The sequence below is a fragment of the Ovis aries genome, chromosome 5 (genome assembly GCF_016772045.2).
Source record: "Ovis aries strain OAR_USU_Benz2616 breed Rambouillet chromosome 5, ARS-UI_Ramb_v3.0, whole genome shotgun sequence".
NCBI lineage: Eukaryota > Metazoa > Chordata > Mammalia > Artiodactyla > Bovidae > Ovis > Ovis aries.
This window is the reverse complement of record NC_056058.1, coordinates 57115792-57141694: the sequence shown is the minus strand read 5'-3', so window position 1 is coordinate 57141694 and position 25903 is coordinate 57115792. Positions and strand designations below refer to the sequence as shown.

The 25903-nt window shown below is 38.2% G+C and overlaps 1 protein-coding gene across 3 annotated transcripts in view; it reads right to left on the bottom strand.

Moving 5' to 3' along the window:
- The window catches only part of SPINK5 (serine peptidase inhibitor Kazal type 5), an 87747-nt gene that overhangs the window by 13297 nt on the left and 48547 nt on the right, over positions 1 to 25903 (bottom strand). The window contains exons 19-33 of one of the 3 annotated variants that reach the window (XM_012178719.5): positions 22088 to 22215; positions 20345 to 20429; positions 19355 to 19482; positions 18709 to 18772; positions 16314 to 16441; positions 14677 to 14773; positions 13083 to 13210; positions 11354 to 11426; positions 10289 to 10416; positions 10065 to 10143; positions 7117 to 7244; positions 6258 to 6330; positions 5466 to 5555; positions 5229 to 5356; positions 4164 to 4263 (exon numbers count right to left, since the gene is read on the bottom strand). In XM_012178719.5, coding sequence (XP_012034109.2) covers positions 4164 to 4263; positions 5229 to 5356; positions 5466 to 5555; positions 6258 to 6330; positions 7117 to 7244; positions 10065 to 10143; positions 10289 to 10416; positions 11354 to 11426; positions 13083 to 13210; positions 14677 to 14773; positions 16314 to 16441; positions 18709 to 18772; positions 19355 to 19482; positions 20345 to 20429; positions 22088 to 22215 — 1557 coding nt within the window. The remainder of the gene's footprint in view (positions 1 to 4163; positions 4264 to 5228; positions 5357 to 5465; positions 5556 to 6257; positions 6331 to 7116; positions 7245 to 10064; positions 10144 to 10288; positions 10417 to 11353; positions 11427 to 13082; positions 13211 to 14676; positions 14774 to 16313; positions 16442 to 18708; positions 18773 to 19354; positions 19483 to 20344; positions 20430 to 22087; positions 22216 to 25903) is intronic. The other 2 variants (XM_012178721.5, XM_012178722.5) reach the window with 2 other exon arrangements.

The following is a 25903-nucleotide window of genomic DNA, read 5'->3' as shown; positions in this document are numbered from 1 at the left end:
TGTATACTTATGATAGTACACTTTTTCTTTATGACTATTATACTGCAGTAAAATGTTAAATAACAGATTTTATTATGATAGCCAAGATATACACCCACAAACACACATAGAAACAATAGGATATTATTCAGACATGAGAAAGAAGAAAATCCTTTCTTTAATGACAACTTGGATGAACCCTAAGGATGCTATGCTAAGTTAAATAAGTCAGACAAAGAAAGACAAATACTGTACAATAAAGCCAATCGCATAGAGACAGAGAATAGAATGGTGATTACTAGGGAATTGGAGAAAATAAGGAGATATTGGTCAAAGGATATAAATTTTTAGATACAACTTATGGCTCCCTAATATATGGTGTGATGATTATAGGCAATCAGTTCAGTTCACTCAACTCAGTCATGTCCTATGGACTGCAGCATGCAGGGCCTCCCTGTCAATCATTATCTCCCAGAGTCTACTCAAACTCATGTCCACTGAGTCAGTGATGCCATCAAACCATCTCATCCTCTGTCATCCCCTTCTCCTCTTGCCCTCAGTCTTTCCCAGCATCAGGTCTTTTCCAATAAGTCAGCTCTTCACATCAGGTGGCCAAAGTATTGCAGTTTCAGCTTCAACATAAGTCCTTCCAAAGAACATTCAGGACTGTTTTTCTTTAGAATGGACTGGTTGGATCTCCTGGCAGTCCCTCCAACACCACCGTTCAAAAGCATCAATTCTTCAGTGCTCAGCCTTCTTTATAGTCCAACTCTCACATCCATACATGACTACTGGAAAAACCATAGCCTTGACTAGACGGACCTTAGTTGGCAAAGTAATGTCTCTGCTTTTTAATATGCTGTCTAGGTTGGTCATAACTTTCCTTCCGAGAAGTAAGTGCTTTTTTATTTCATGGCTGCAGTCACCATCTGCAGTGATTTTGGAGTCCCCAAAAATAAAGTCTGACACTGTTTCCCCATCTATTTACCATGAAGTGATGGGAACAGATGCCATGATCTTAGTTTTCTGAATGTTGAGCTTTAAGCCAATTTTTTCACTCTCCTCTTTCACTCTCATCAAGAGGCTCTTTACTTCTTCTTCACTTTCTGCCATAAGGGTGGTGTCTTCTGCATATCTGAGGTTATTGATATTTCTCCCGCAATCTTGATTCCAGCTTGTGCTTCTTCCAGCCCAGCTTTTCTCATGATGTACTCTGCATAGAAATTAAATAAGCATGGTGACAATATATAGCCTTAACGTACTTCTTTTCTTATTTGGAGCCAGTCTGTTATTCCATGTCCAGTTCTAACTGTTGCTTCCTGACCTGCGTACAGATTTCTCAAGAGGCAGGTCAGGTGGTATGGGATTCCCATCTCTTTCAGAATATTCCACAGTTTATTGTGATCCACACAGTCAAAGGCTTTGGCATAGTCAATAATGCAGAAGTAGATGTTTTTCTGGAACTCTCTTGCTTTTTCCATGATCCAGGGAATGTTGGTAATTTGATCTCTGGTTCCTCTGCCTTTTCTAAAACCAGCTTGAACATCTGGAAGTTCACAGTTCACATATTGTTGAAGCCTGACTTGGAGAATTTTGAGCATTACTTTATTAGCATGTGAGATGAGTACAATTGTTTGGTAGATTGAGCATTCTTTGGCATTGCCTTTCTTTGGGATTGAAATGAAAACTGACCTTTTCCAGTCCTGTGGCCACTGCTGAGTTTTCCAAATTTGCTGGCATGTTGAGTGCAGCACTTTCACAGCATCATCTTTTACAGTTTGAAATAGCTCAACTGGAATTCTGTCACCTCCACTAGCTTTGTTCATAGTGATGCTTTCTAAGGCCCACTTGACTTCACATTCCAGGATGTCTGGCTCTAGGTGAGTCATCACACCATCGCGATTCTCTGGGTCATGAAGCTCTTTTTTGTACAGTTCTTCTGTGTATTCTTGCCATCTCTTCTTAATATCTTCTGCTTCTGTTAGGCCCATACCATTTCTGTCCTTTTAGAGCCCATCTTTGCCTGAAATATTCCCTTGGTATTTCTAATTTTCTTGAAGAGATCTCTAGTCTTTCCAAGTCTATGGTTTTTCTCTATTTCTTTGCATTGATCTCTGAAGAAGGCTTTCTTATCTCTTCTTGCTATTCTTTGGAATTCTGCATTCAGATGCTTATATCTTTCCTTTTCTCCTTTGCTTTTGCTTCTCTTCTTTTCCCAGCTATTTGTAAGGCCTCCTCAGACAGCCATTTTGCTTTTTTGCATTTCTCTTTTTGGGGGGATGATCTTGCTCCCTGTCTCCTGTACAATGTCATGAACCTCTGTCCATAGTTCATCAGGCACTCTGTCTATCAGATCTAGTCCCTTAAATCTATTTCTCACTTCCACTGTATAATCGTTAGGGATTTGATTTAGGTTATACCTGAATGGTCTAATGGTTTTCCCTACTTTCTTCAATTTAAGTCTTAATTTGGCAATTAGGAGTTCATGATCTGAGCCACAGTCAGAGCACCTGATCTTGTTTTTGCTGACTGTATAGAGCTTCTCCATCTTTGGCTGCAAAGAATATAATCAACCTGATTTTGATGTTAACCATCTGGTGATGTCCATGTGCAGAGTCTTCTCTTGTGTTTTTGGAAGAGGGTGTTTGCTATGACCAGTGCCTTCTCTTGGTAGAAGTCTATTAGCATTTGTCCAGCTTCATTCTGTACTCCAAAGCCAAATTTGCCTGTTACTCCAGGTGTTTCTTAACTTCCTACTTTTGCATTCCAGTCCCCTATAATGAAAAGGACAACTTTTGGGGTATTAATTTTAGAAGGTCTTGTAGGTTTTCATAGATCCATTCAACTTCAGCTTCTTCAGCATTACTGGTTGAGGCATAGACTTGGATTACCATGGTATTAAATGGTTTGCCTTGGAGAGGAACATGAAAACTATAGGAAATAGTAATGTGTAATATACTCAGAGTTTGTGAGTAGACTTTAAATAGTCTCACCACAAAAAAAGAAATGGTATTATATGAGGTGATGGAGATGTTAGCTAACACTATAGTGGTAATCATTTTATAATCTATGTCTATCAAATCAATATGTTGTACACAAGTTTACATAATGTTACATGTCAACATACATACAATAAGAGCTTTGCAATGGCTCAGCAGGTAAAGAATCTCCATGCAATGCAGGAGATGTGGGTTTGATCCCTGGGTTGGGAAGATCCCCTGAAGAAGGAAATGACAACCTACTCTAGTCTTCTTGCCTGAAAAATCTCATGGACAGAAGAGCCTGGCAGACTGCAGTCCAAAGAGTCGCAAAGAGTCGGATACAACTGAGCAATTAAGCACACATACACACACACAACACAATAAAGCTGAGGGGAAACGAGCAGATTTTGTGGCTAGCACTTCTCCATGCTTAAGCATCCCTAGTCTGATTTACTAGAAATTTGTAATTAGTATTTTGTTAGTGTAACTCATCTGTTATTATACTTGATTTGGGAAAATAATTAGATAAAATTCATGTTGGATACCTTTCTTTCTTCTTTTTTGGGTCATCAGACTAGGTGCTAAAGTCTCCCTTCTAGGGACCAATTTGAGATTGCCCTTTGTGAATGAATATACTTTATGCTCTTATATCTTCTTTCTACTCCTGACCTTGACAAAGCTCTAGAAAAGCAATCCCAAATAGGGTCAATGTAAATATGTAAATATAAGTATGTCATTTTATACTTCTTATAAATGTATAATAAGTATAAATATGTCCAGCATAAATTTCCAGGTTATTGGGGAAAGGACTAGGTTTGGAGGGGAGTAGGAAGTGGGTGAGGAGCCTTTCTGGTCTGCTGAAATTATAGGGTTGAGACTCCTAACTACTTATTTGACTGCATGTGCCTGAAGTTACATGCACTGTACACCCACTTTTTAAAATTTCAAAATAAATTCATTTAGAGCAAGACTAATAATCTCAAAGAGCACAGAATAATGTACCAGTGAGTAATCTTAAGACTCTTACTAAGCATGAACTCCATGGATTCCTTGAAAGGACTTGAGGCTGTACTGAATCAGTCTTTTCTAGGCCTTTACCTGAAATGAGGTTTATGGAGGGCAAGTGGCAACAGGACTGCCCCCTCACCCCCAGAATAAGTGAATTAAGTTAATAAGTAACTTTTTAGAAACAGCAGTTCTTACCAGAGAAGAAATGGAAGAATCTGTGCTGTCTTCCTCTTCAGAAGATCTAAAGTAGGATGGTTTTTCTTCAAGTCTTATCCTTTCCAAAGCTTCTTTTTCACTAGAAAAGAAGACAAAAGTAAATTTATGTCCACAAAGACTGGCTCCTGTAATTTCTAGTTGGAAGTTAAATATTTCTAATAAAATATGATGGAACCACAGAACATTGAATGAGAAAGTGTCCAGGAAGACATGTTAAGAAAAGTACACAGCTGGGAGCTGGCTTGGCACTCCCTTCACTTAACAGATGTGTGACCTTGGACAAGTTGTTTAGAGTATTCCTTTCTCCAGGGTATCTTCCCGATCCAGGGATCAAACCTGGGTCTCCTGCATTGAGCCACCAGGGAAGTCCCGGACTGCAGCCTACCAGGCCCCTCCATCTATGAGACTCTTCAGGCAAGAGTACTTTTTATTCTCTGATTAAAAAAATGATAGTTTCGGTAATTCCTTCCTCAAGGAATGTACTATGAGGAGCTAATATATACATATATATATGTCATATATATAATATATATTATGGTCATGTTCATAGTGTTTTTTCAGAACCATCATCATCTAGCTTGTTCATAGGTCCCCAAATATAGCTGTTCATCAGAATAAACTAGAAACCCTTTCTAAAAAACAAATTCCTTAGCCTTGGAGACTCTAACTTATTTTGAAGGACTAATCTGTGTGTGTGTGTGTGTGTGCGCGCGCGTGCATGTTTAAGACCTCTCTTAAGTGTGATCTAGTTATAGAACAGATTTGGAATAATTTCTTATAACTATGATACTAAGGGTTGGAAAACATTGTTTTTTTAAGTGACATAGCTAGTAAATATCATGATTAGAACTTCCATCTGGATTTCCTGTCTTCAAGTCCAGCTGTTCTTTCTCCTGTACTGGCTGTTGTCAGCTTAAAAGCATTGCATCTAAAGACTTGGTTTAAAGCCCGCATGGATTCATGAGCACATGAGTATTTAATCAAGAGTCTCTGAAAATGCAGTCCCCGCACTAGCTGAACGGGGTACAGGATCCTGTTACTCACAAGATACTTCTGCACATGTAGCACTTGTTTTTGTATAACTTTCCATCAGCACCAAGCACAGGGTCATTCTCTCTAGTGCACATGAGCTCATCATTCCACACATGCTGCCGAAAGTTACTGCACTCATCCTAGAAGATAAGAAAAGGGAAGTGGGCGTGGCTTTTTCCCTTTGTGACTTGGTTACTTCCTTAAACTTGGTTTTAGGAATTCCTCTCTTGGCTCTGGTCTCAGACTCACTGCACTTATCCTGGCAATGGAGGCCAAGGAACGCCCAGACTCTCTAAACTTCCCATCCTCCGCTTCATTCCGAACCTCTCTGCACTGGTCCTGGAAATACAGGGAAACATAAAACAATACTTGAAAGACCTCCTCATCTTGCTCGCCTTTTCCATCAGTCTTTCCTTTCCTCTACTTTTCACGGGAGAGACACTCTTGACCAGAGGACAATCCCACAGTTGTCTAACTCTATGAATGTCATTATCATCACTGGTAAAAGACTGATTGCAGATGTCTTCTTTGTGATCTTGAAAAGCAAATAGAAAAGGCAGCACCATGCACGTGCACTATTGATTCACTGATGCTCAGAAGACCCTCTGGAGAAAATGGGAAAGGCATCAAGGAGAGACGCTAAAAGAGAGACTGAGACTAGTTTATTTCACATAAATTGTTAAAATCAGTGTCAACAAGCAACATGAAGCCTCATTTCACATTTAAAGTGGCAGACATAAGCATGCAGTTGAGGTGGTAAAGAATTTTACCCACTATTTTTCAGTCCACAATTCTCCCAAAGAGGAGAGACCAGAGCAATAATCGATACACACTGCAGGAGAATTCTCTATAAAATTGAGAAAAAACATTAAACTTCAAAGCCAGGAGATAAATCTTATTATAACCCAACATGACAATATTGGCAAAATCAATTTTCTTTGAAGCAGAAGATTAGCAACTTTATTATCCAAAAAGTGAAGGGGAAGACAAGAATCTGAGGATGAAAAGTAAAATAGTTATCTTCATATCTTAAAAAATAACCTTTGCATCATTTGAGGGCTTGGCTCTTGATCGTTCTTCTTCATTCTTTTTTCTTTCTTTGGCTTCTCGCTCACTGAAAAATTTTACGAAAGGGACAGAGTAGTTTTCCCAGAGTCATTATTGAATATGTCTCCAATTCTAAACATTAGAATATATAACACTGTTTTCTAGTATCTAAAAAATACATAAGATACTTTTTAAACAAATACGTTCTGATCATTAGGGTTTTCGTAATGTATTTGTGACAGTGCTGTCAACTTTCATAAACCCAGTTTCTATACTATCATCTAGAGTGATATACATCTGAAGGGTCATTACATTTTTTCCTAATAGGATTATTTATGACTGTCAGGTAGAGAGTTGCTTCATTTCTCCTTTTTATTTTATTATTGAATTACAATAAAACTCTCCTGTATTGATTGTTCTTTACATTGCTATTATGCTTTAAAGTTTATAAACATTTTAAAAATATTATCTCCTTGAATCCCTACCAAAACTCTACTGTGCAGTTATTATTCTCTTTATATACAGGAGGAACTGAGGCTCTGCAGAGTAAATGGGCCTGTCCCATGTCACTTATCTGAGACACCTCCTCTTTGAACGTCAGTGATGTTGGCATGCTACAACAGGGTGTTCTCCTATCCCAGCTGCTCCTGCTATGATTATGCTTCTCATAATATTCAAAATAGAAATTTCTTATGGAATCTACTTTGGAAACTTACTACCCTCTTCTAAACTGAGGAGCTATTAGTATATATATTTTAATGTGTGATGCCAAACACCATAAGTTTTAAATCAAAAGGAACTGATTTCTGGGAAGCAGACACAGCATATCAAACTCATAAACCTCTCTACTCACAAGATGCTCTGACACATAGCACACTTGTTGGCATACGTCTTGCCATTTGGGCCTCGAACAGGGTTGTTTTCTTTGGTGCAAATAAGCTTTCCGTCTCTCACCATGTTCCGGAACTCATGACACTGATCCTGCCAATAAGAACAACAACAAAAAAGAGGTTTCTACAATCATCTGATCTTTAAAACAGAAAATATGATTGGTTGGTTATATGTAAATTCATAACTCTTGAGGAGGAAAATAAAAATCTAGAGAAAATAAAATTTTAGAGATAAATATATTTTAAAGCAGCAGTTCCCAACTTCTTTGGCACCAGGGGCCAGTTTGTGGAAGACAGTTTTTCCATGGACGGGGGCTCGGGGGATGGTTTGGGGATGATTCAAGCACATTACATCTATTGTGCACTTTATTTCTGTTATTATTACATTAGCTCCACCTCAGATCATCAGGCATTAGATCCTGGAGGCTGGGGACCCATTTTATGGGCACTATGTTCAGTATCTGCTTAAGAAGTCTGAATCCTCTCCACAGCATCCCTTTCAAGTACTTGTCAGCCCCAGTGGAATTTCACTACCACCTAAGGCAGCCTGGGCCATTTTTATATAGTTTCATTGGGTTGAACCCCAAACCTGTTGCACTGCACCTCAACTCATTACTTCACACATTAAAAAGCCCTAGAATGAATTGAAAGACATCCTTTGGAAAGGCCGCATATAAACATCTAAAGTTTTAGCTTTGTTCCTCAAGAACAATTTTTTTTTAATTGTTTCATCAAATCTGTATTATATTTTTAGCATTTTGTTGTGCGCGGTAATGGATTTCTTTTGGTTGTCATTTAAAAATCTGTAAGATAAGCACACATTATCCCCATTTTACAGATGGGAGAAAAAAAGTTCACAGATATTAAGTGATTAAAATCAGTGTTGGAACAGAGGTCAGAAACCTATTAATAACCAGGCTATAGATTCCTTGCCTTCTTTGCCTTCACATGGCAGAAGATAAGACTCCTGGTACATCTCTAAGACATGGAGCTAGCTGCCGTCTTTACCCCTTGAAAAATAAGAACCTTAAAAAGAAGGCAGTGGAACTGTGCCCACAGGATTTGACCCCTGTTGAAATTTTTTAACATCCATAGACGTTTGTCTTAAACATTTTTTTTTAAGCCCAAAGAGTTACAGTATATGGGAAAATTATCTTTAAAAATACTATCAATAACCTAGATTGGAGTTACCTTTCTTTAAATTGTGGTACCATGAACAACTCCAGACCTACTTTTCTCTGTTTAATAGCATTTTAACTATTCGCTGGAATTGAATACCTGATCAACATATGAAATGTCTCATAGCCATCATTTTTAAATTTGCTAGAATTTGTTTTTTCCTCTTACAAGTACCTAAAATGCCACATACATCTGTGTTTATGGTAGCACCCATGTGAGTATATTGCAGCCTTTGCTCTTTGGGTGCAAATCTCTAGCTCTTCTATTTGTTATCTGTGGGTAGTTAACGTCTCTGAATTTTTTCCTCAACTGTAAAATTGGAACACCACCACCTACTGCATTGATTGTGGGCAGATTTAAATATGATGGTGCATGTACTTTGTAAAGTTTATTTTAGTTTACATTTGTAGATAAGACTGTAGCTTTCTTTTAGCCACAGGCACAAACAATATCTAGGTATTTTCTATACGTACATAAAGGTTTTTTCCTTGTTTGAAATTCTTGAAATAGATATTTTTAAACTTGAAAGAAATTTACCAATCTAGAATAGATGTCCAGTAGAGATCATTTGAAGTTGTACAATAAAGTATTTTCTCAAAGCCATTGATCTACCAACATATGGGTAATAGATATTCCCAATATATTTTTCAAAAATGACCACTACTAATGTTTAATTTTGCTTAGTCAGTATAAAACTAATGAAAAGTTGCCTCCTTAATGGGAAAACTTTCCTGGGGAAATTTCACGGTTTTTCTTTTCTCAGTCCATAGATGGATTAGAAGAGGCTGCACTGTGTCATCGTCTATGTGCTGGTGTTGTAAAGCATTGAACCTTATTTTTAAAACCGCAAATTGAACACAAGATGGCACTAGAGTGCCAAGTCAAGAATTTACCAGCTGGAGCTCCAAGCTTTAGATCTCCTTGTGTGTAAATTTGGCATCTATTTGCATAATTGTTTTTAAACTTTAGAGGGGAGATCAAGTTGATAATAACAATAATTTGACAATTGCCATTGTTCCTATAATGTGTGTTAACTGCAGCAGAGTTGCTCTTAGGACAATTAAATTCCATGCTATTTCTTTGAATATCTGGTCATGTCTTTCTTGTTTATCATCATGTTCACAACAACTGGGACAGAGTATGCATTCTATAATATGCATTCTGTTTATTTGTTGAATAAACCAAGCTTGCAACCACTCATCCAAATTTAAGTATAAGCATGCTCTGCTGCTGCTGCTGCTAAGTCGCTTCAGTCATGTCCGACTCTGTGCGGCCCCATAGAGGGAAGCCCACCAGGCTCCCCTGTCTCTGGGATTCTCCAGGCAAGAACACTGGAGTGGGTTGCCATTTCCTTCTCCAATGCATGAAAGTGAAAAGTGAAAGGGAAGTTGCTCAGTCATGTCCGACTCTTCACGACCCCATGGACTGCATCCTCCATCCATGGGATTTTCCAGGCAAGCGTACTGGAGTGGGGTGCCATTGCCTTCTCCGAGAAGCATGCTCAGGTGGCACTAATAGTAAAGAATCCGCTTGCCAATACAGGGGATGCAAGAGATGTGGGTTTGACTCCTGAGTCAAGAGGATCACCTGAAGAAGAAAATGGCAACCCACTCCACTATTTTTGCCTGGGAAATCCCATAGACAAGAGGAGCCTGGAGGGCTGCAGTCCATGAGGTTGCAAAGAGTCAGATGTGACAGCAACTGAGCACAAGATATGTCTAACGTATATTACCTGTTTTTCATTGTCCTTTCCGGTTGTGTTTCTCATGTATTCCTCCTCTTCCTTTTTCTTTTCAGCTGCTTCCCTTTCCCTTAAAGAGAAAAATGAGAAGAAATGTTTCAACCAAAATGAAGAAACACCTCAGGTATGCTTTAAAAAAAAATTGTCTTGAACGGATGAGTGATTATTTACTTTAAGACTCAACAATTAAAAGCTCATTTTTGAAAAATACTCACAGCTTTTCCTTGCACATAGCACACTGGTTACCATGTGTCTTTCCATTTGGACCTCGCACAGGGTCACTTTCTCTGGTACAAATAAGCTTTCCATTTTTCATTTGACTTCTAAACTCATCACATACATCCTGAAAAGAAGGAAAAATTATATTGGAGATGGCTATTTTCACATAGTATTTGACTGAGCTTGAAAATTTTGAAGATTTTGACTCAGGAGTTGGGCAGCCACCTAATCTTGCTGTGGGAGGCTCTTTACTGGACCACAGAGGTGTCCAAGTGGTAATTTCTGAAGATGAATTCCATCTTCAACTTTAATTCCTGCTTGCCATGTAAGGCTGCATACTCCAGAAATGATCACTTGGACGCCACTGCGGTCCAGTGTAGAGTTCCCACACAGCAAGGTTAGGTGGCTTTATAACCAAGTTACTTTAGAATGGGAAGATTATGCTGGATTATCTGGGTGGGCCCAGTGTAATCAAAAAAATTCTTATGAGTGAAACAGGAAGGCAGGAAAACCAGAGTCAGAATGATACAACATTGAAAAAAAAAAAAAAAAAAAAGAATCTACTGGCCCCTGCTGATTTTAAAGATGACCACAAACCAAGGTATGCAGGCACTTCTAGAAGTTAAAAAAAAAAAAAAAAAAAAAAAAGATCTTCCCCAACAGTAAGACCTGTTTAGGACTTCTGAACTCCAGAAATGTATGATGCTGAATCAGGGTTATTTTAAGCTATTGTTGGTAATAATTTGTTATAGCAGCCAAACCTCATTTTCCCCATCTATAAAATGAGATAGGGAAAATCTTAGTTGACCAGGCTATTGAGATAATTAAATAAACTACTCTTTATAAAAGTGTTTTATAAAGTGTTAGGCTGGAAGATTTCCATTTGGTGTTAAATTTCCACACTGAACAAGTTATCAGTGATATTCACATTCATGATGACTTCTGAGCTTCTAAGCATAAGATCTTGACTGCCAACACTGGAGTGCTCTTTCCACATTTTTGATAGTCAAGTAATGACTTACAGAAAGACCATTCTTGCCAAAACCTGGTTAATGATTTACCTTTCCTGATGCTGAATCAGTCCCATTTGATCTGTAGACAGATTGCTTGTTTTTTTCCTCTGCTTCTCTTTGCCTAAAAAAGAAAAGATTTCAGTAGTCGTGTTGTTAACACATATCCAGGTTTGGAAGAGGCCTAAGAGTTTCTATATTCTAATTCACCTTCTTCATAGAGAATCTCTCTCCACCTCTCAGAGATGGACAGTCACCTTGGGTATTAAGAAGCTCCCCATTACAAGACAGATATTCTAGCGAGATATTCAGTTAATCTCAAAGTCTCCTTTATATATGTCCAAATTAATCTCCCTGTAGCTTTCATCCTTACTTGACATCCTCAGGAAAGCATGGAACAAGACTGCTAAATCCATTTTCTCTTCCTGATATTAATCCTTCAGATATTTAAAAGCAAGCTTCAGATCTCCAAGTCCAGCTTCCTCAGTTCTTTCACCTTTTTTTCATCAGTTGTAGTTTTAATTCCTTACCAATTCACCATTCTTATGCCTTGTTCCTAAGCTTCCCTGGTGGCTCAGATGGTAAAGAATCTGCCTGCAATGCAGGAGACCCAAGTTTGATCCCTGGGTTGGCAAGGTCTCCTAGAGAAGGAAATGGCAGTCCTCTCCAGTATTCTTGCCTGAAGAATTCCATGATCAGAAGAGCCTGGTAGGCTATAATCCATGGGGTCACAAAGAATTGGACATGACTGAGTGACTAGCACTAATATTTCAATTTATCTAGGTTATCATTGGATCCTAAGATAGAAGACAAGTGATATAGGAAGTACCTTAGGATTATGGTTTTGGGGGGTTTTCTTTAATCTTTTACCTTTCTGATAAAATATTTATGCTAGTGGTTCCTAAGTTTTCATGTACATTAAGAATGACCTGTGAGATTTTAAAAATCAGTTTCACTGTCAATCCCAACAGTTTTACTGAGAGGATCTACATTGAGATTCAGTAATCTGACTTTTAATAACCCAGGTGATTCTGATCCAAGATCCAAACAGTACAGAACTCTGGTATGTGTATATATCTTTCAGAGTTTCATTTGGCTTTATGCTTGAAAGAAATGTGTATGAATATATATAACATGAATATCTGTGTGTGTGTATTTTAGGGAGCTCCCTTTTCATGTATAAGAAATAGGTTGTTATATGACTCAGAGAACTCAAACCGGGGCTCAGTTTGAGTTTCATTTCTTTCAAACAACCTAGAGGGATGGGATGGGGAGGGAGGTGGGAGGAATGTTCAGGTGGAAGGGGACATGCGTAAACCTATGGCTGATTGATATGTTTGGTAGAAACCAACACAATACTGTAAAGCAATTATCCTTCAATTGAAAATAAAATAAAATTAGGGAAGTGGTAGTCAACGTAACCTGAAGATTCAAACAAACATTAAGTCATGGAACCTTAACAAAATACTAGGGAAAAGAGACTACTTGTAATGATTCAGTCTGGTGGAATTCAGTTTACAGTCACAGATCTGATAGAAAATCTCCAGTGGCTAGAGTTCACAGAATTATGATACAAAATAGAGTAGGAATCAGCCACTGGTTAGCGGCCCTTGCTTGGGCTCATTGTTCCTTAGGGGATGCAAGAGAAGGAGATAATATTTGAGAATTAACAGAGAGGGTAGTTCTCATGAAAGAAGCTACAGGCAAATGAGAAACAGCCATTAATTCAGGAGGAATATGTGGCTGTCTTTTAGACAAGCAGGTTGAGCAAAGCACTTACAGTATCTCTTTACACATGGCACACTTGTTGTTGTATGATTTTCCATCTGCGTCACGGACAGGGTCACTCTCGCGAGTGCAGCTGAGTTTTCCATCTTTCATTTTTTCCCGATACTCAGCACATTGGTCCTGAGAAGGGAAAAGAGAGCAGGCCCCCTGGATGACTTGGTCTGTTGTATGTTTATTAAGTTTGTTAAATAATCTGAGTCCGAAGTTCTTATCTATCTCCTCTTATACAGCATGTAACACCTAGGATTGCTGTCAACAGAAGAGGGGCTAGAATCATCCATATTCTAAGAGGTCAGCTGTCATGGGTAATGTTGCTTTTAAGGTTTTACACAAGGAAATTATAAAGCTGGCTGGGATCTAATCGCATAGATCAAGGGTCAGCAGACTATAGCCTACAACACTAATCTGTCCTGCTGTCTGTTCTTATATAGGAAGTTTTATATATAAAACTTGAGGCACACCTTCACTCATTCATTTAAGTATTATTTATGGCTGATTTCTCGTAGATGTGGCAGAGTTGAATAGTTGTAACAGAAAGTGTGTAACTTGCAATACCTAAAATATTTGCTATCTGGCCTTTTACAGAAAAGAAAAAAAAATGCTGACCTCTAATATAGATAGAAGAGAGAAAGAAGTGCTAGGAGAAAGCATAAAGTCATGCAAAATGCCAAAGACAGGCTTGAGTAAATTATAGACAAGATAGGCAAAGAGTCTTAACAAGTCTATACCTGAAAGTAAGAACTCAACCTCCTACAGGAGAAGATATGCACAAACAGAAAAGCCAAAATTTTTCAAAGGCAAACACTGGGCCTGTCAGATCTGGAGGCAAAGAGAGAGTCTTGACATCCCCAGGTCATATGACTAGAGATAAGATGGCTGTGACCAGGTCATACAACCAAAGACAAGGTGTCTGTGATCTTAGCAATTGTGTTCACATGCCTGAGGAGTGGGCTTGTATGCAACATTGTCATAGTGACATCTAAAACATCTCAGGAAATGTGTCAACACTCGCCTAAGTTACTGTATCCCTATAGGAGTACTGCTAAGTAAGAGAAACTATAGAGTTGAGTGAGATGAAGTGATTTATTCAATGCTTTGCAAATCCAGGTGACAAAGGGAGGCTCATACCCTAAACCATCTGACTCAAAAACCTATGTTCTTTCACCATATTATCCTGTCTTGGAACAATAGCAAATATACCTCCCAAAAGTGGCTCCAGTCAGAGAGAGTGCATAATGAAAGGACCTGAAGAGCACGTGATGTGAAACATCATTACATTTATGCCACTTCCTCTCCTAGGATCATGTATTGGCTTCAAACTAGACGACAGAAAGAGGAGTCAGGAGACTGGGATCAGGTCATCATGTTAATTATTTTCAGGTTCAGAGAAGTCAGAGTGAGCCCTAGAGAAACTAAAAATTGCTTGGATATTACTCTGCAGTCATAAGGGGGAAATCCCCTATCTTCCAAGGATGCTCTCCAGCTCAGCACTGTGTACACTTATAGCCTTTGACTACAGGCTCTGCCATGACCCCAGTGCACTGAGCTGAGCCCACTCTGGTTATGGAATTAGAGGCAGCCCTCACCTTAGCTTTCCCTCTTCCACCACCACTGGAACCATGGCCCACAGCATTCCGCTGATCTTCCTCTTCTTTTCTCTTTCTTTCTTCATCTTCTTTCTGGCTGAAAATTAGAAAGTGGGAGGTAGGGAGTAATAGATTACAGAGAGGTGGAATGCATTTCTATGAGTTTCTCATCCTGTGACCAAATTAGATTTTTATAGAATTCACCAGCATTTATTGAACATCTGTTACATTGCAGGCCCTCTTATTTGAAAATAGAAAAATGCATTATGTTGCATCCTTTTGCCTGGAAGACTCTTATTGCAGTAGAAGAAAACCAGCATTTACGGAACCCCAAGCAAGACTTGGTGAGCAATGAATTAGCATTTTGTAAATGCTCATATGAATCTCCAGAGCAGTTTCTCTAAAACAACTCATATTAAAGAGGTGTTTAATTATTTACATAATTATCTCCTCTACCAACTGTGTTCTTCCTCCTGAATTCTCCTTCAGAAAGAACAAAACACTGGAGCCATCCCTAACTGCTCCCTCTTCTTTTGCTCACCTAGCTGCTTACATTGGTTTCACTTTCCCGTGTCTCCCGTGTTGATGTACTCACCTATTCTAGCTCTGTGTTCTAGTTACCTTTTGCTGGATTACTGTCATTCCCTACTACCACCAACAGTATTCTGAATTTTGGTACCTTGCTTTTCTTTTTACTGCTAACATATGAATCTTCCAAAAAGGAACCACATTTATGCCACTTATTCTCCTAGCTGAAAAATTTTAGCAGCTTGCCACTATATATAGAATTGGCTTCAAAATCTATGATCTGGGATTCAAAGCTGGTGACGTGGGTAAGTTCTAACTAAAATGACTTGCTCTTTTATGTACCCACTACATCTTCCTTAATTTTAGATTTTACCTGTGCAGTTCCCTGTTTTATCCTCATTCCTTCCTGTACTGTTCACATATTATCCGAATTACCAGGTCCAATTTTATCCCTCCATAAAGCTTTCTATTAACTCTCCCTTTCCTGAACTACCATAACACATTGTATACATCATTTTTCATTCAGCAATTACTCCTTTGTATTATATTAATTTATTCCCATGTCTAATCCTTACTGAACTCTATCATTTCTGGTAATACTATTTCATTCATCTTTATATAACCATTATACACTTAAACATTCTAGATGTTCAGCAAATGACTGTTAAATGACAAATATTTCAGATGTACTTCCAAGCCTTGTGTAAAGAGCTATCTTTAATTTCCTAAACATGTGATTTTTTAAAAAAATGTAGGTAGAGGAGTTAGATTGGTAGTAAAATCTGTGTGTTCTTTCTGATGGGGATTACAAAATAATCCAGAGAAGGGATCCACCTAACAGCACAGAACTTAGAATTTTATCAAGAAAATGGTGTGATCCACTGTGAGGCGGTGCCCCAGAGCTAATGGAGAATGTAGTGGAATAACTTGGTCGCCTAGTGTCTGTTTCTAGAATTGTGAATCTGAGCCTCTGTAAAGAAAGAGGCACCCTCAAATGATTTACACATGATCATTTGTTGCTTTTACAATACATGTAAGGAAAGGACCAACACTCTATACTATCCTCCCAGCTCTGCCACCCACAGCATGGATTTCATCTGCACACTCACAAGAGTGCTTTGCACATGGCACACTTGTTGCCATGGGTCTTGCCGTCTGGGCCACGCACGGGGTCATTTTCTCGAGTGCAGAAAAGATTTCCATTTTGAAGAAGACTCCGAAATTCACTGCATGCATCCTAAAAGGAGGAGAAAAGGCAAGAGCTTGGGTGTTTTCTTGAAAATAACTCTGCTGGGTCCCTACTAAGTGCTTCCTGGGGACAAAAAAAAGGAAAAGGAAAATGACCTATGAATGTTTCTTTCTGGCAGTTGGTTTGTTCAATTCCTACTAAGACCACAGGACTTGAAAAGAGGTTCCTATTTCTTTTTCCTTGAGATTTACCTTCCAAGTCCAGACTGAACCTGGCAGTCACACATAAGCAAGAATCTCTTTATAAACTGGGTTCTCAGAGGACTGGACACAGTTCTTAATCAAGACTTTATTGTCTATTATATTGTAAGGCAATAAGAACACTGTATACAGCATAGAATTTTAAAGAATTAAGGTTGAGGTAGAACTTTGAAGTTCACCTGATAATCCCCTTTATGTCGTGCCTGCCAATAAGTTGTGTAATTTGCACTGGAACGCCTGCAGTGATAAGGAGATCACCCGCCAGATAATTCATTCCAGAATTTCTATTAGATCATTCCCACACATTAGCCATGTGCTACTTAGGAGGATCTTGGAAAGGAACTCTAATCACTTCTATAGGATACTTATTCATAGGGTTTTATTTTCCTAAGATGTCATTACAAATAGGATGAGTATGTTCCTTCAAACCAGTAAGCAAAGTCAATATATCTTACTTCCCTCAGAAAAACCGAGGATATTTTTCTTCTTCCACACGGACTCCTTCAAATATCTGGAGAAAGTCCTCTTGTCCTCCCATAGCAAAGCACCCCCAGGTACTTCAGTCATTTTGTACCAGTCTTTCTCAGTCATTTTCACCATTTCTCACTCTGATTTCTTTCCCTTTCCTAAAGCATTTAACATAATATTCCATGTGTGTCCAGACAAACCCAATGTGTTGATGGCTATTTAATATTGTTAGAATTCCAATCTGTTGCCCTGCAACCTTGGGTGAGGGGTCTTGCCCTCTCTGTGCCTCAACTGCCTCTTCTAAAAAATGAAAATAATATTAATTCCACACAGTTAAAATAATAATGGCCAGTATTAAGTATTCAGTACATGTGCTGAATTGTTATGACAATAATGTGAGATAATATATTTTGACACATATCTACAATGACTGACATCTCAGAAGTACTCAGTAAATTTATGAGGAATTGAGATAGAATAAGCAAATAATCAAGATCATATAATTAGCTACCAATGGCAAGTAAGATTGACTTTGGTTTTTTTTCTGTAACTTTTTTCCAGTCGAAACTCAGTGAATACAAGAGTGACTTTTCCCAGCTCTGCTGCAAGGTTCACTGCCAGATTCCCTGACTGGTCATATTTAGCAAAAGAAATATGAGAGGATGGCTTATTGGTAGTAGCTAATGTGAAATCAGAAATCACCTGATGCTGAAGACTAGTCTCCTATTGATGTTGAAAAAAGGAAAGCATATGAGCTAATATTTTAAAAATTCAGATTCTCAATTGTGGGAAATACAGTTGTAAAACAAACCAAATCATTCAGAATTCCAAGTGATATTTCATTAGAGATTACTTTTAACATGAATAGTTTTTGATGGGGGCAAGAAAATGGCCACAAACCTGGAGATATCTACCTGGAGTCAGTCCTTTTGGAACCAAGAAAATATTATTTGGGAATGTTGCTCTAATTTTTGCTCAAATGCTGGCCCCAGACATAATGAAAGCAAGGGGCCCTCCTGGTTTGACCAAATGCGTTCATCCAAAGCTCCATGTTGTATGGAGCTACTGCTAGATTTGGTGTTATGAAGTCCAAGTTTGAATTCTGTTGTTCCCATTTTTCAAGTGTGACAAATTTGGAAAAACATAAAGATTCTGATACCAATACTCTCACTACCTTTGTACGCAAGCTCTTCCTCTCTCTGGATTTTAAATCTTCATTTAAAAATAGGGCAATGGAGTAAATTAGAAGTTTGCAGACTATGGCCTGTGAGCAAAACCTGGCCCACCACCTTTTTGTATAAATAAAAAAGTTACTGGAAATTTTTATTTATGCAAAATAAATGCCCATTTGTTAGCATATTATCCATGGCTGCCTTAGAGCTATAGTAGTAGAGTTGAGTAGTCACGACAGAGACCAAATAGTCACAACCTAAAATATCTACTGTCTGACTCTTTAAGAAAATTTTATCAAGGCCTGGACTAACTGAACCTTGAGTTCTCGCACATAGGCCTTCAGTGATCCCATGAGTTATTTTTAAAGAGAAATTACAAAGCTTCATTGTGGTATGAAGCTTCCAGGATAACTACCTTTTCAGCTTCTCTCTTAGCTTTTCTGGATTTAGCTGCTGCTTTTTCTTTTGCTTCTTGCTGGCTGTAAGAGAAAGGCAGGGGGATCAATCCATTCCCAGTATCATACCTATTATCCTAAAGGGGATCTCTCTAGATAGATATATTCCATTACTTCTACACCTCTTATTTTTAGTGTTACCTAAAGGCACAGGTATTGTGCCTAACCAGTAAATAAATTTTCACTATATTTCCTTTGGAAAACAAAGATGTGGTCCTTCTTCCCAGGAAGCAATGAGGATACTTAAAAAATTGATGAGACGATAGGGTACTTTCAATTTGTCAGCACCCAGTGATTACATCTTTGGATTATTCATGACAGTATGTATGCAGAACAAAAATGACCAATCCTTGTATGCCAAGGGGGAATTTCCCCTTAGTACATGGTCCCCCCTTAATAGCAATTCAAGTACCTTTCAGAACACTGAGAACACTCTAAAGAAATGCACTAAGTAGACAGCTTTGTAATAATAAATCCCCAAACTCAGTGAAAAGGTCACCTTCACTGTCTGCCTCAGAGAGGAAGCCTTCAGCATGCTCTCTCTCGCCCACCGCAGGCCTAGCCTCTCCAGCGCTTAGGAGGAACAGTGGCCGCAGCTCTACTCACAAGAAGGCCTCACACATGGAGCAAGTGTTGCCGTGGATTTTCCCGTCGGGGCCCTCAATGGGGTCGTTCTCTCTGGTGCACGGAAGTTGTCCATTCCTCAGGTAGTTACGATATTCACTGCACAGCTCCTGCCAAATGAGGGAGGAGTTAAGCATCAGGTAATGAAATACTGAATGCTTCCTCCATGTACCCCTTTGAAGACTAGGATATAATGCCCCAAACATAATGGATGCATCAAGATGATGATGCAGAAGGTCGATACTAGACAAGACACTTTTCAGATGCTGAGGTCACATGTTATTTGGAATATAAGATTACTGTCACTTATCTCATTAGAAAACCTTCAACTTAATTCAAATATTATTCTGGGCTGGGCACTGTGAGAGATTAAAAACAGTAATTTATTGTCCCATTCATAAAGCAGTTTGTGGTTGGCAGAATATTAGCTCCTGACCCGAAATCTGTCCAAATCTTGATATCCAGGACTTGTGAACATGTTACAGAGCAAAGGCGACTTTGCAGTTGTGAATAAGTTAAGGACCTAGAGATGGGCACATTATCATGGACTATCTTAGTGTGCCCAGTGAAATCACAAGGGTCAAACCTTAAAACTGGACAAGTTAAGACTGCACAGTGAGAGGGAGCTGTACCTACAGAACAACTAGAGATGCAGTGATTAAGGGTGATGGAAAGAGCCCAAGACCCAAAGCGCATGGAAGGCCTCTAGAAGCTAGAAAAAGCAGAGAGGCCCTCCTGTAGAGATTCCAGAAAGGAACACAGCTCTGCCAACCCTATGATTTAGCCCCTTGGGTCCATGTCAGAGTTATAACCTAAAGAATCATAAAGTCATAAGTTTGTAATGTTTTAAGCCAGTAAGTTTCTGGTAATTTGTCAGAGAAACTATTAAAAAAACTAGTACTTGGGGTCTCTCTCTTTCTTGCCCAGAGAGAATGGGGTGTTCATGTGGCTCCAAGGACCTGAAAAAGTTACCTGTGCTGCTTCTCTCTTGACTTTCTCAGTCTCGGCTTTTTCCTTTTCTTCCTTGCCAACATTTTTCTTCTCTTCTTCAAGTCTGCTGCAATAAAAAAAAAGGAGGAGAAGAACATACAAACTAAATTCAGTTTTCCATTCTCTTTGGTAATATATTTTAAGAAGGAATGAGTTTTCCAGACCAAAAATCAGATTCAGTCTTCAGTACAAATTTATCCAATCAAGAGGTGCTAATACTTTGCCCAATAATGCAGATAACTTCAGTAGTTAGCAATTGCCCTTAAAAATACAAAACTAGTATTTTTTTTTATCAGTATGTGAACCTTGGGTGGACTTTTTCTATCAGTCAAGTGACTTCAATCAATGATCTGAAAAAGAGCAACAATTGCTTTGATTTTTCAAAATTGCTATCTAAATAATTACAATTATAATGATGAGACTAAGGAGTGATACAATCCTATGATGGACCCATAATCAAAATAAACCATGTCTCACTATAAAATTAAAAATTTAAATATTATCTTAATGGAATTAAAATTCAAGTTTGAATTCAAGTTTTAGAGTATAATAATAATTCAAGTCCAAGAAGATTTGACAGCTGATATTTTGAGGGAAATCATAAGCCTAAGATTCTGGCATTCTAGCTATTTTCTGCTGATATGTGCCATTATCAGAACTGGAAAAATCCTTAGCATATATCACATCTATTATAGTCATTAATACAGCACTAGCAAATCAAGTATGTGAGAGGAGAGCCCTGATTTCTTGAATCTCAGGCACTGTTTAATCTACTGGCTGCTTCTGTCAATCTCTCCTCTAAGGAACTATGTGGATATACTTATATTAGACCAAAACATATGACAGTTAAGGGGCAATAACTCTGCACCTCTTTAAACAGATATATTATTTAAGTATTTTTTTCAGCATTTATTTTAGTGCAAGGCTCACTAGAGGATTGAGAATCTAAGGAGGAGTAGAATCAGAGGTGATAATGATTGCACTTCTATATTGTCCCACACAGTGGAGCTCTGGCCCCACTCAGGAAAACAGTAAGAGAGGAACACGGATGTTGCTTAAAAAGAACACAGTTCAGTAAACATCTATTATGTGGCCCTAAGTCTTAAGGTTTTCAATCTTTACAGTAACTCATTTACACAAATATTTATTTCATATGATAATAATGCATATGGTAATGCCCCTGAAAAGATAAATACAATCCATTCTATTCCATTATTTGTTCAGGCTATTTTAGAAGTGTTTACACACTGATCCCAGAGACCTCTGTTCAGCTGGTTTTCCCTTAACCAGTATCTGAATATACTCAAGAATCATAAATTGTCAGGGGTGGGAAAAGAACCAAAGATATAATCCCATCCAGATCATCCAATTTCTGCTTTTTGTTATGAATGATGATTATCAAGCATTAAAAACAGTTAATCTCACCCAGATCAATCATCAAACTTCTGGTCTCTTTTTGTTACAAATGATGATTGTCAGGTGTAGAAATATATTTGCACTAAATTAAGACACGCCCTATGCCTTATGTAGAAGATAGAGAGAGAGCTGAATAGAGAATAACATGGTCACTGTGATTCAGTGTTACTTAATGTCTTTTCCATAGGCTTTTAAAATTACCTAGCATCCAAGTAAGAGTCTATATTCTGCACATTTATGAAGAAACTGAGACACAGGGCTGATAAATCATGAAGAGATTGAAAGGGAGGGAAGAGCTTAGACACTCACAACAGGCTTGCACACATGGCACACTTGTTTCCATGCATTTTGCCATCCGGGCCACGGACAGGGTCATTCTCCCTGGTGCATAGGAGCATTCCGTTCCTCACCTGGTTCCGAAACTCACTGCAGAGTTCCTGGAAAATGAAGAAAATATGCTCTCAGAGAGTGGTTTTCTACCCTTCATACACTTCTGTCTGTTTTGAAGAATAACTAATGCAGAGTAAGAAGAAAAAAGATAAGTGAATACATGGAGCAGTAAATCAAAAGCATTTAAAAAGTTTCTATCGTGGACTCAAAATTGTGCTGACTCTATAGTGGATCTGAAAATGTTTAACGTCAGCATCCTCTTGAGGGTGCTTACAACAGAGGTGCAGAGGAAGGGTGATAAAATTGGTGGAGACCAATATAAAATATATGTTTATGATGTGTTGCACATCACATTCTATAAAAGCTAGGAAACGTCAAAAGGGAGGAGACTCAACAGGCCTAGAAGGGGAGCATTCCTAGAAAAACTTAGAATATTATTGGGCCTTTGTGAGAAAGAAGGAAATCCTGCCATTTACAATTTGGATAAAACGACTGTATTCTGTCTGACATAAATCACAGCAAGATCTTCTGTGACCCACCTCCCAGAGTAATGGAAATAAAAGTAAAAATAAACAAATGGGACCTAATTAAACTTAAAAGCTTTTGCACAATGAAGGAAACTATAAGTGAGGTGAAAAGACAGCATTCAGAATGGGAGAAAATAATAGCAAATGAAGCAACTGACAAAGAATTAATCTCAAAAAATATACAGGCAGCTCATGCAGCTCAATACCAGAAAAATAAACGACCCAATCTAAAAATGGGCCAAAGAACTAAACAAACATTTCTCCAAAGAAGACATGCAGATGGCTAACCAACACATGAAAAGATGATCAATATCACTCGTTGTCAGAGAAATGCAAATCAAAACCACAATGAGGTACCATCTCACGCCGGTCAGAATGGCTGCTATCAAAAAGTCTACAAACAATAAATGCTGGAGAGGATATGGAGAAAAAGGAACCCTCTTACACTGAGGGATTACACTTAGTAGGAATGCAAACTAGTACAGCCACTGTGGAGAACAGTGTGGAGATTCCTTAAAAATGAAATAGAACTGCCATATGACCCAGTAATCCCACTACTGGGCATACACACCGAGGAAACTAGAATTTTAAGAGACACGTGTATTCCAGTGTTCACTGCAGGACTGTTTGCAATAGCTAGGACATGGAAGCAAACTAGATGTCCATCAGCAGACAAATGGATAAGAAAGTTGTGGTACACATACATGGAATATTACTCAGCTATTGAAAAGAACACATTTGAATCAGGTCTAATGAGATGGATGAAACTGGAGCCTATTATACACAGTGAAGTCAGAAAGAAAAACACCAGTACAGTATATTAACACATATATATATGGAATTTAAAAAGATGGTAACGATGACCCTATATTTGAGACAGTAAAATAGACATAAAGAACAGACTTTGGACTCTGTGGGAGAAGGCGAGGGTGGGATGGTTTGAGAGAATAGCCTTGAAACATGTGACATAGCTGACCAGTCCACGTCTGATGCATGAAACAGGGCACTCAAAGCCGGTGCACTGGGACAACCCAGAGGGATGGGATGGGGAGGGAGGTGGTTCAGGATGGGGGACACATGTATACCCGTGGTGGATTCATGTCACTGTATGACAAAAACCACCACAATATTGTAAAGTAATTAGCCTCCAATTAAAATAAATAAGTTAAAAAAAAATTTTTTTTTTTTAAATCTCCCACCAGTGCAGGAGACATGAGTTTGATCCCTTGTCTGGGAAGATCCCACATGCCACAGAGCAACTAAGCCTGTAGGTCACAACTGTGGAGCCTGTGCCCTAGAGCTTGGGAGCCATAACTACTGAGCCCATATACTGCAGCTGCTGCAGCCCATGTGCCCTAAAGCCTTTGCTTTGCAACAAGAGAAGCCACCACGATAGGAAGCCTGTGCACCACAATTAGAGAAAAGTCCGAGCAGCAATGAAGACCCAGCACAGCCCCAAAAATTTAAAAACAAAATTTTTTTAAATGAGTTATGAAGCTGAAATACTAGAAAATTTAGTAGGCATTATAGTGTATAGCAGTAAGAGTATGTGACAGTGTATTGTCCAACTGTTGGCCTTGACCTCTCTATAGTCTCCTTAACTGTCAATTTATTACTATATCAATAAACATCATATATTAGATCAATAAATGTCGTATCATAGAGTCAAAAAAAAAACTTGAATGTATTATGCTAAGTAAAATAAGTCAGAGAAAGACAAATACTATATGGTATCACTTATCTGTAGAATCCCCAAAAGCCAAAATTCACAGAAATAGAAAGTAATGATGGCTACATGTGTGTTTGTGTGTGTGTGTGTGAGCGAGAGAGAAAGTGGTCAGAAGTACAAACTTGCAGATATAAGATGAATACATTCTAGTTCATGGTGATTATAGTTAAGAATACTGTATTATATACTTAAAAGTTCCTAAGAGATTCCATATTCTCCATACAAAAAACAGTTGCAATTATGTGACATGATGGAACTTTTGCTAATGCTATGGTGACAAACATTTTTCAATATATAAGTGTCCAGAGTGTACAACTTCAATTTACCCAATGTTATAATCCAATTTATCTCAATAAAGTTGGACATTTTTAAATTAAAATAATGTGCCCCCCAAATAAATATTATGACCCTTCTTTTTTGTCTTTAAAAGGCTGAAAAAGCAAAGACATTCCTAAGCTTAGAAATATATACCTGAAACAAAGATATGCGGAGAGAAAAATATAGGTACAATACCTAGAGAAACTGACAACTTTCTAGGAGTTTCTTGATAAAGTACAGGGATGGGAGATGCATATTTGAAACAGAAGAATAACAATGGCAATGGAGAGAAGGCAGATTGTGCTAAGACCATTCGAAAAACCCATGAGGATTTAGAAACTCTTCAGACATAATGGATAAAACACTTCCAGTTCTGAATTACTAAAAGTTGGTTGCAAGTAACAAAAAATTACTAAGAAAATGAGTCAGTTTAGAGGCAAACTTTTAGGCTGTGTCAACTATACCCCCCCCCCCGAAAAAAAGCAATTATCAGAATTATACTTTGGCAGCTGTTGTTAGGAAATGGAATAAAGGTAAACCTTGTGTAAGACTATGTGAGAGTAGACACAGAGTTTGCTCTGCTACTTGTAAATTGTAAAATTATAAAATAATGTGAAGTCGATATAAAATGGTCAAGGATTACTGAATAATCGTAATTGAAGGTGGGAATACTGGTATTCCTCCATACCTGGATGACGACAGACATAAAATATGATAAAATATGTGCACTTTGTTTTGTAAGTTAAACTAAGGTGAATGATAGGGCTGTTGTACTCTGTCTTTGAAATTAATAAGAGGGAGAACAATTAGAGATGCAGTGTTGTCAGCTTTGAAGATGATGGAAAAAGTCCAGGAGTCAAGGAACAGCAACAGCCTCCAGAAGCTAGAAAAAGCAAAGAGCGGGACCTTTCATAGAGATTCCAGGAAGGAAGCCAGCCCTATCACTTAGCCCCTTGGGATCCATGCCAGATTATAACCTAAATAATCATAAGATTATATGTTTGTGCTGTTTTAAGCTACCCAGTTTGTGGTAATTTGTCAGAGAAACCATTAAAAACAAACAAACAAACCTAGAACACAGGTTTTTGTTTCTTTGGATAAAATACGTAGATGCATCTATATGTTACAATTTTAAAATGGTATAATTGAGAAATGATAGAT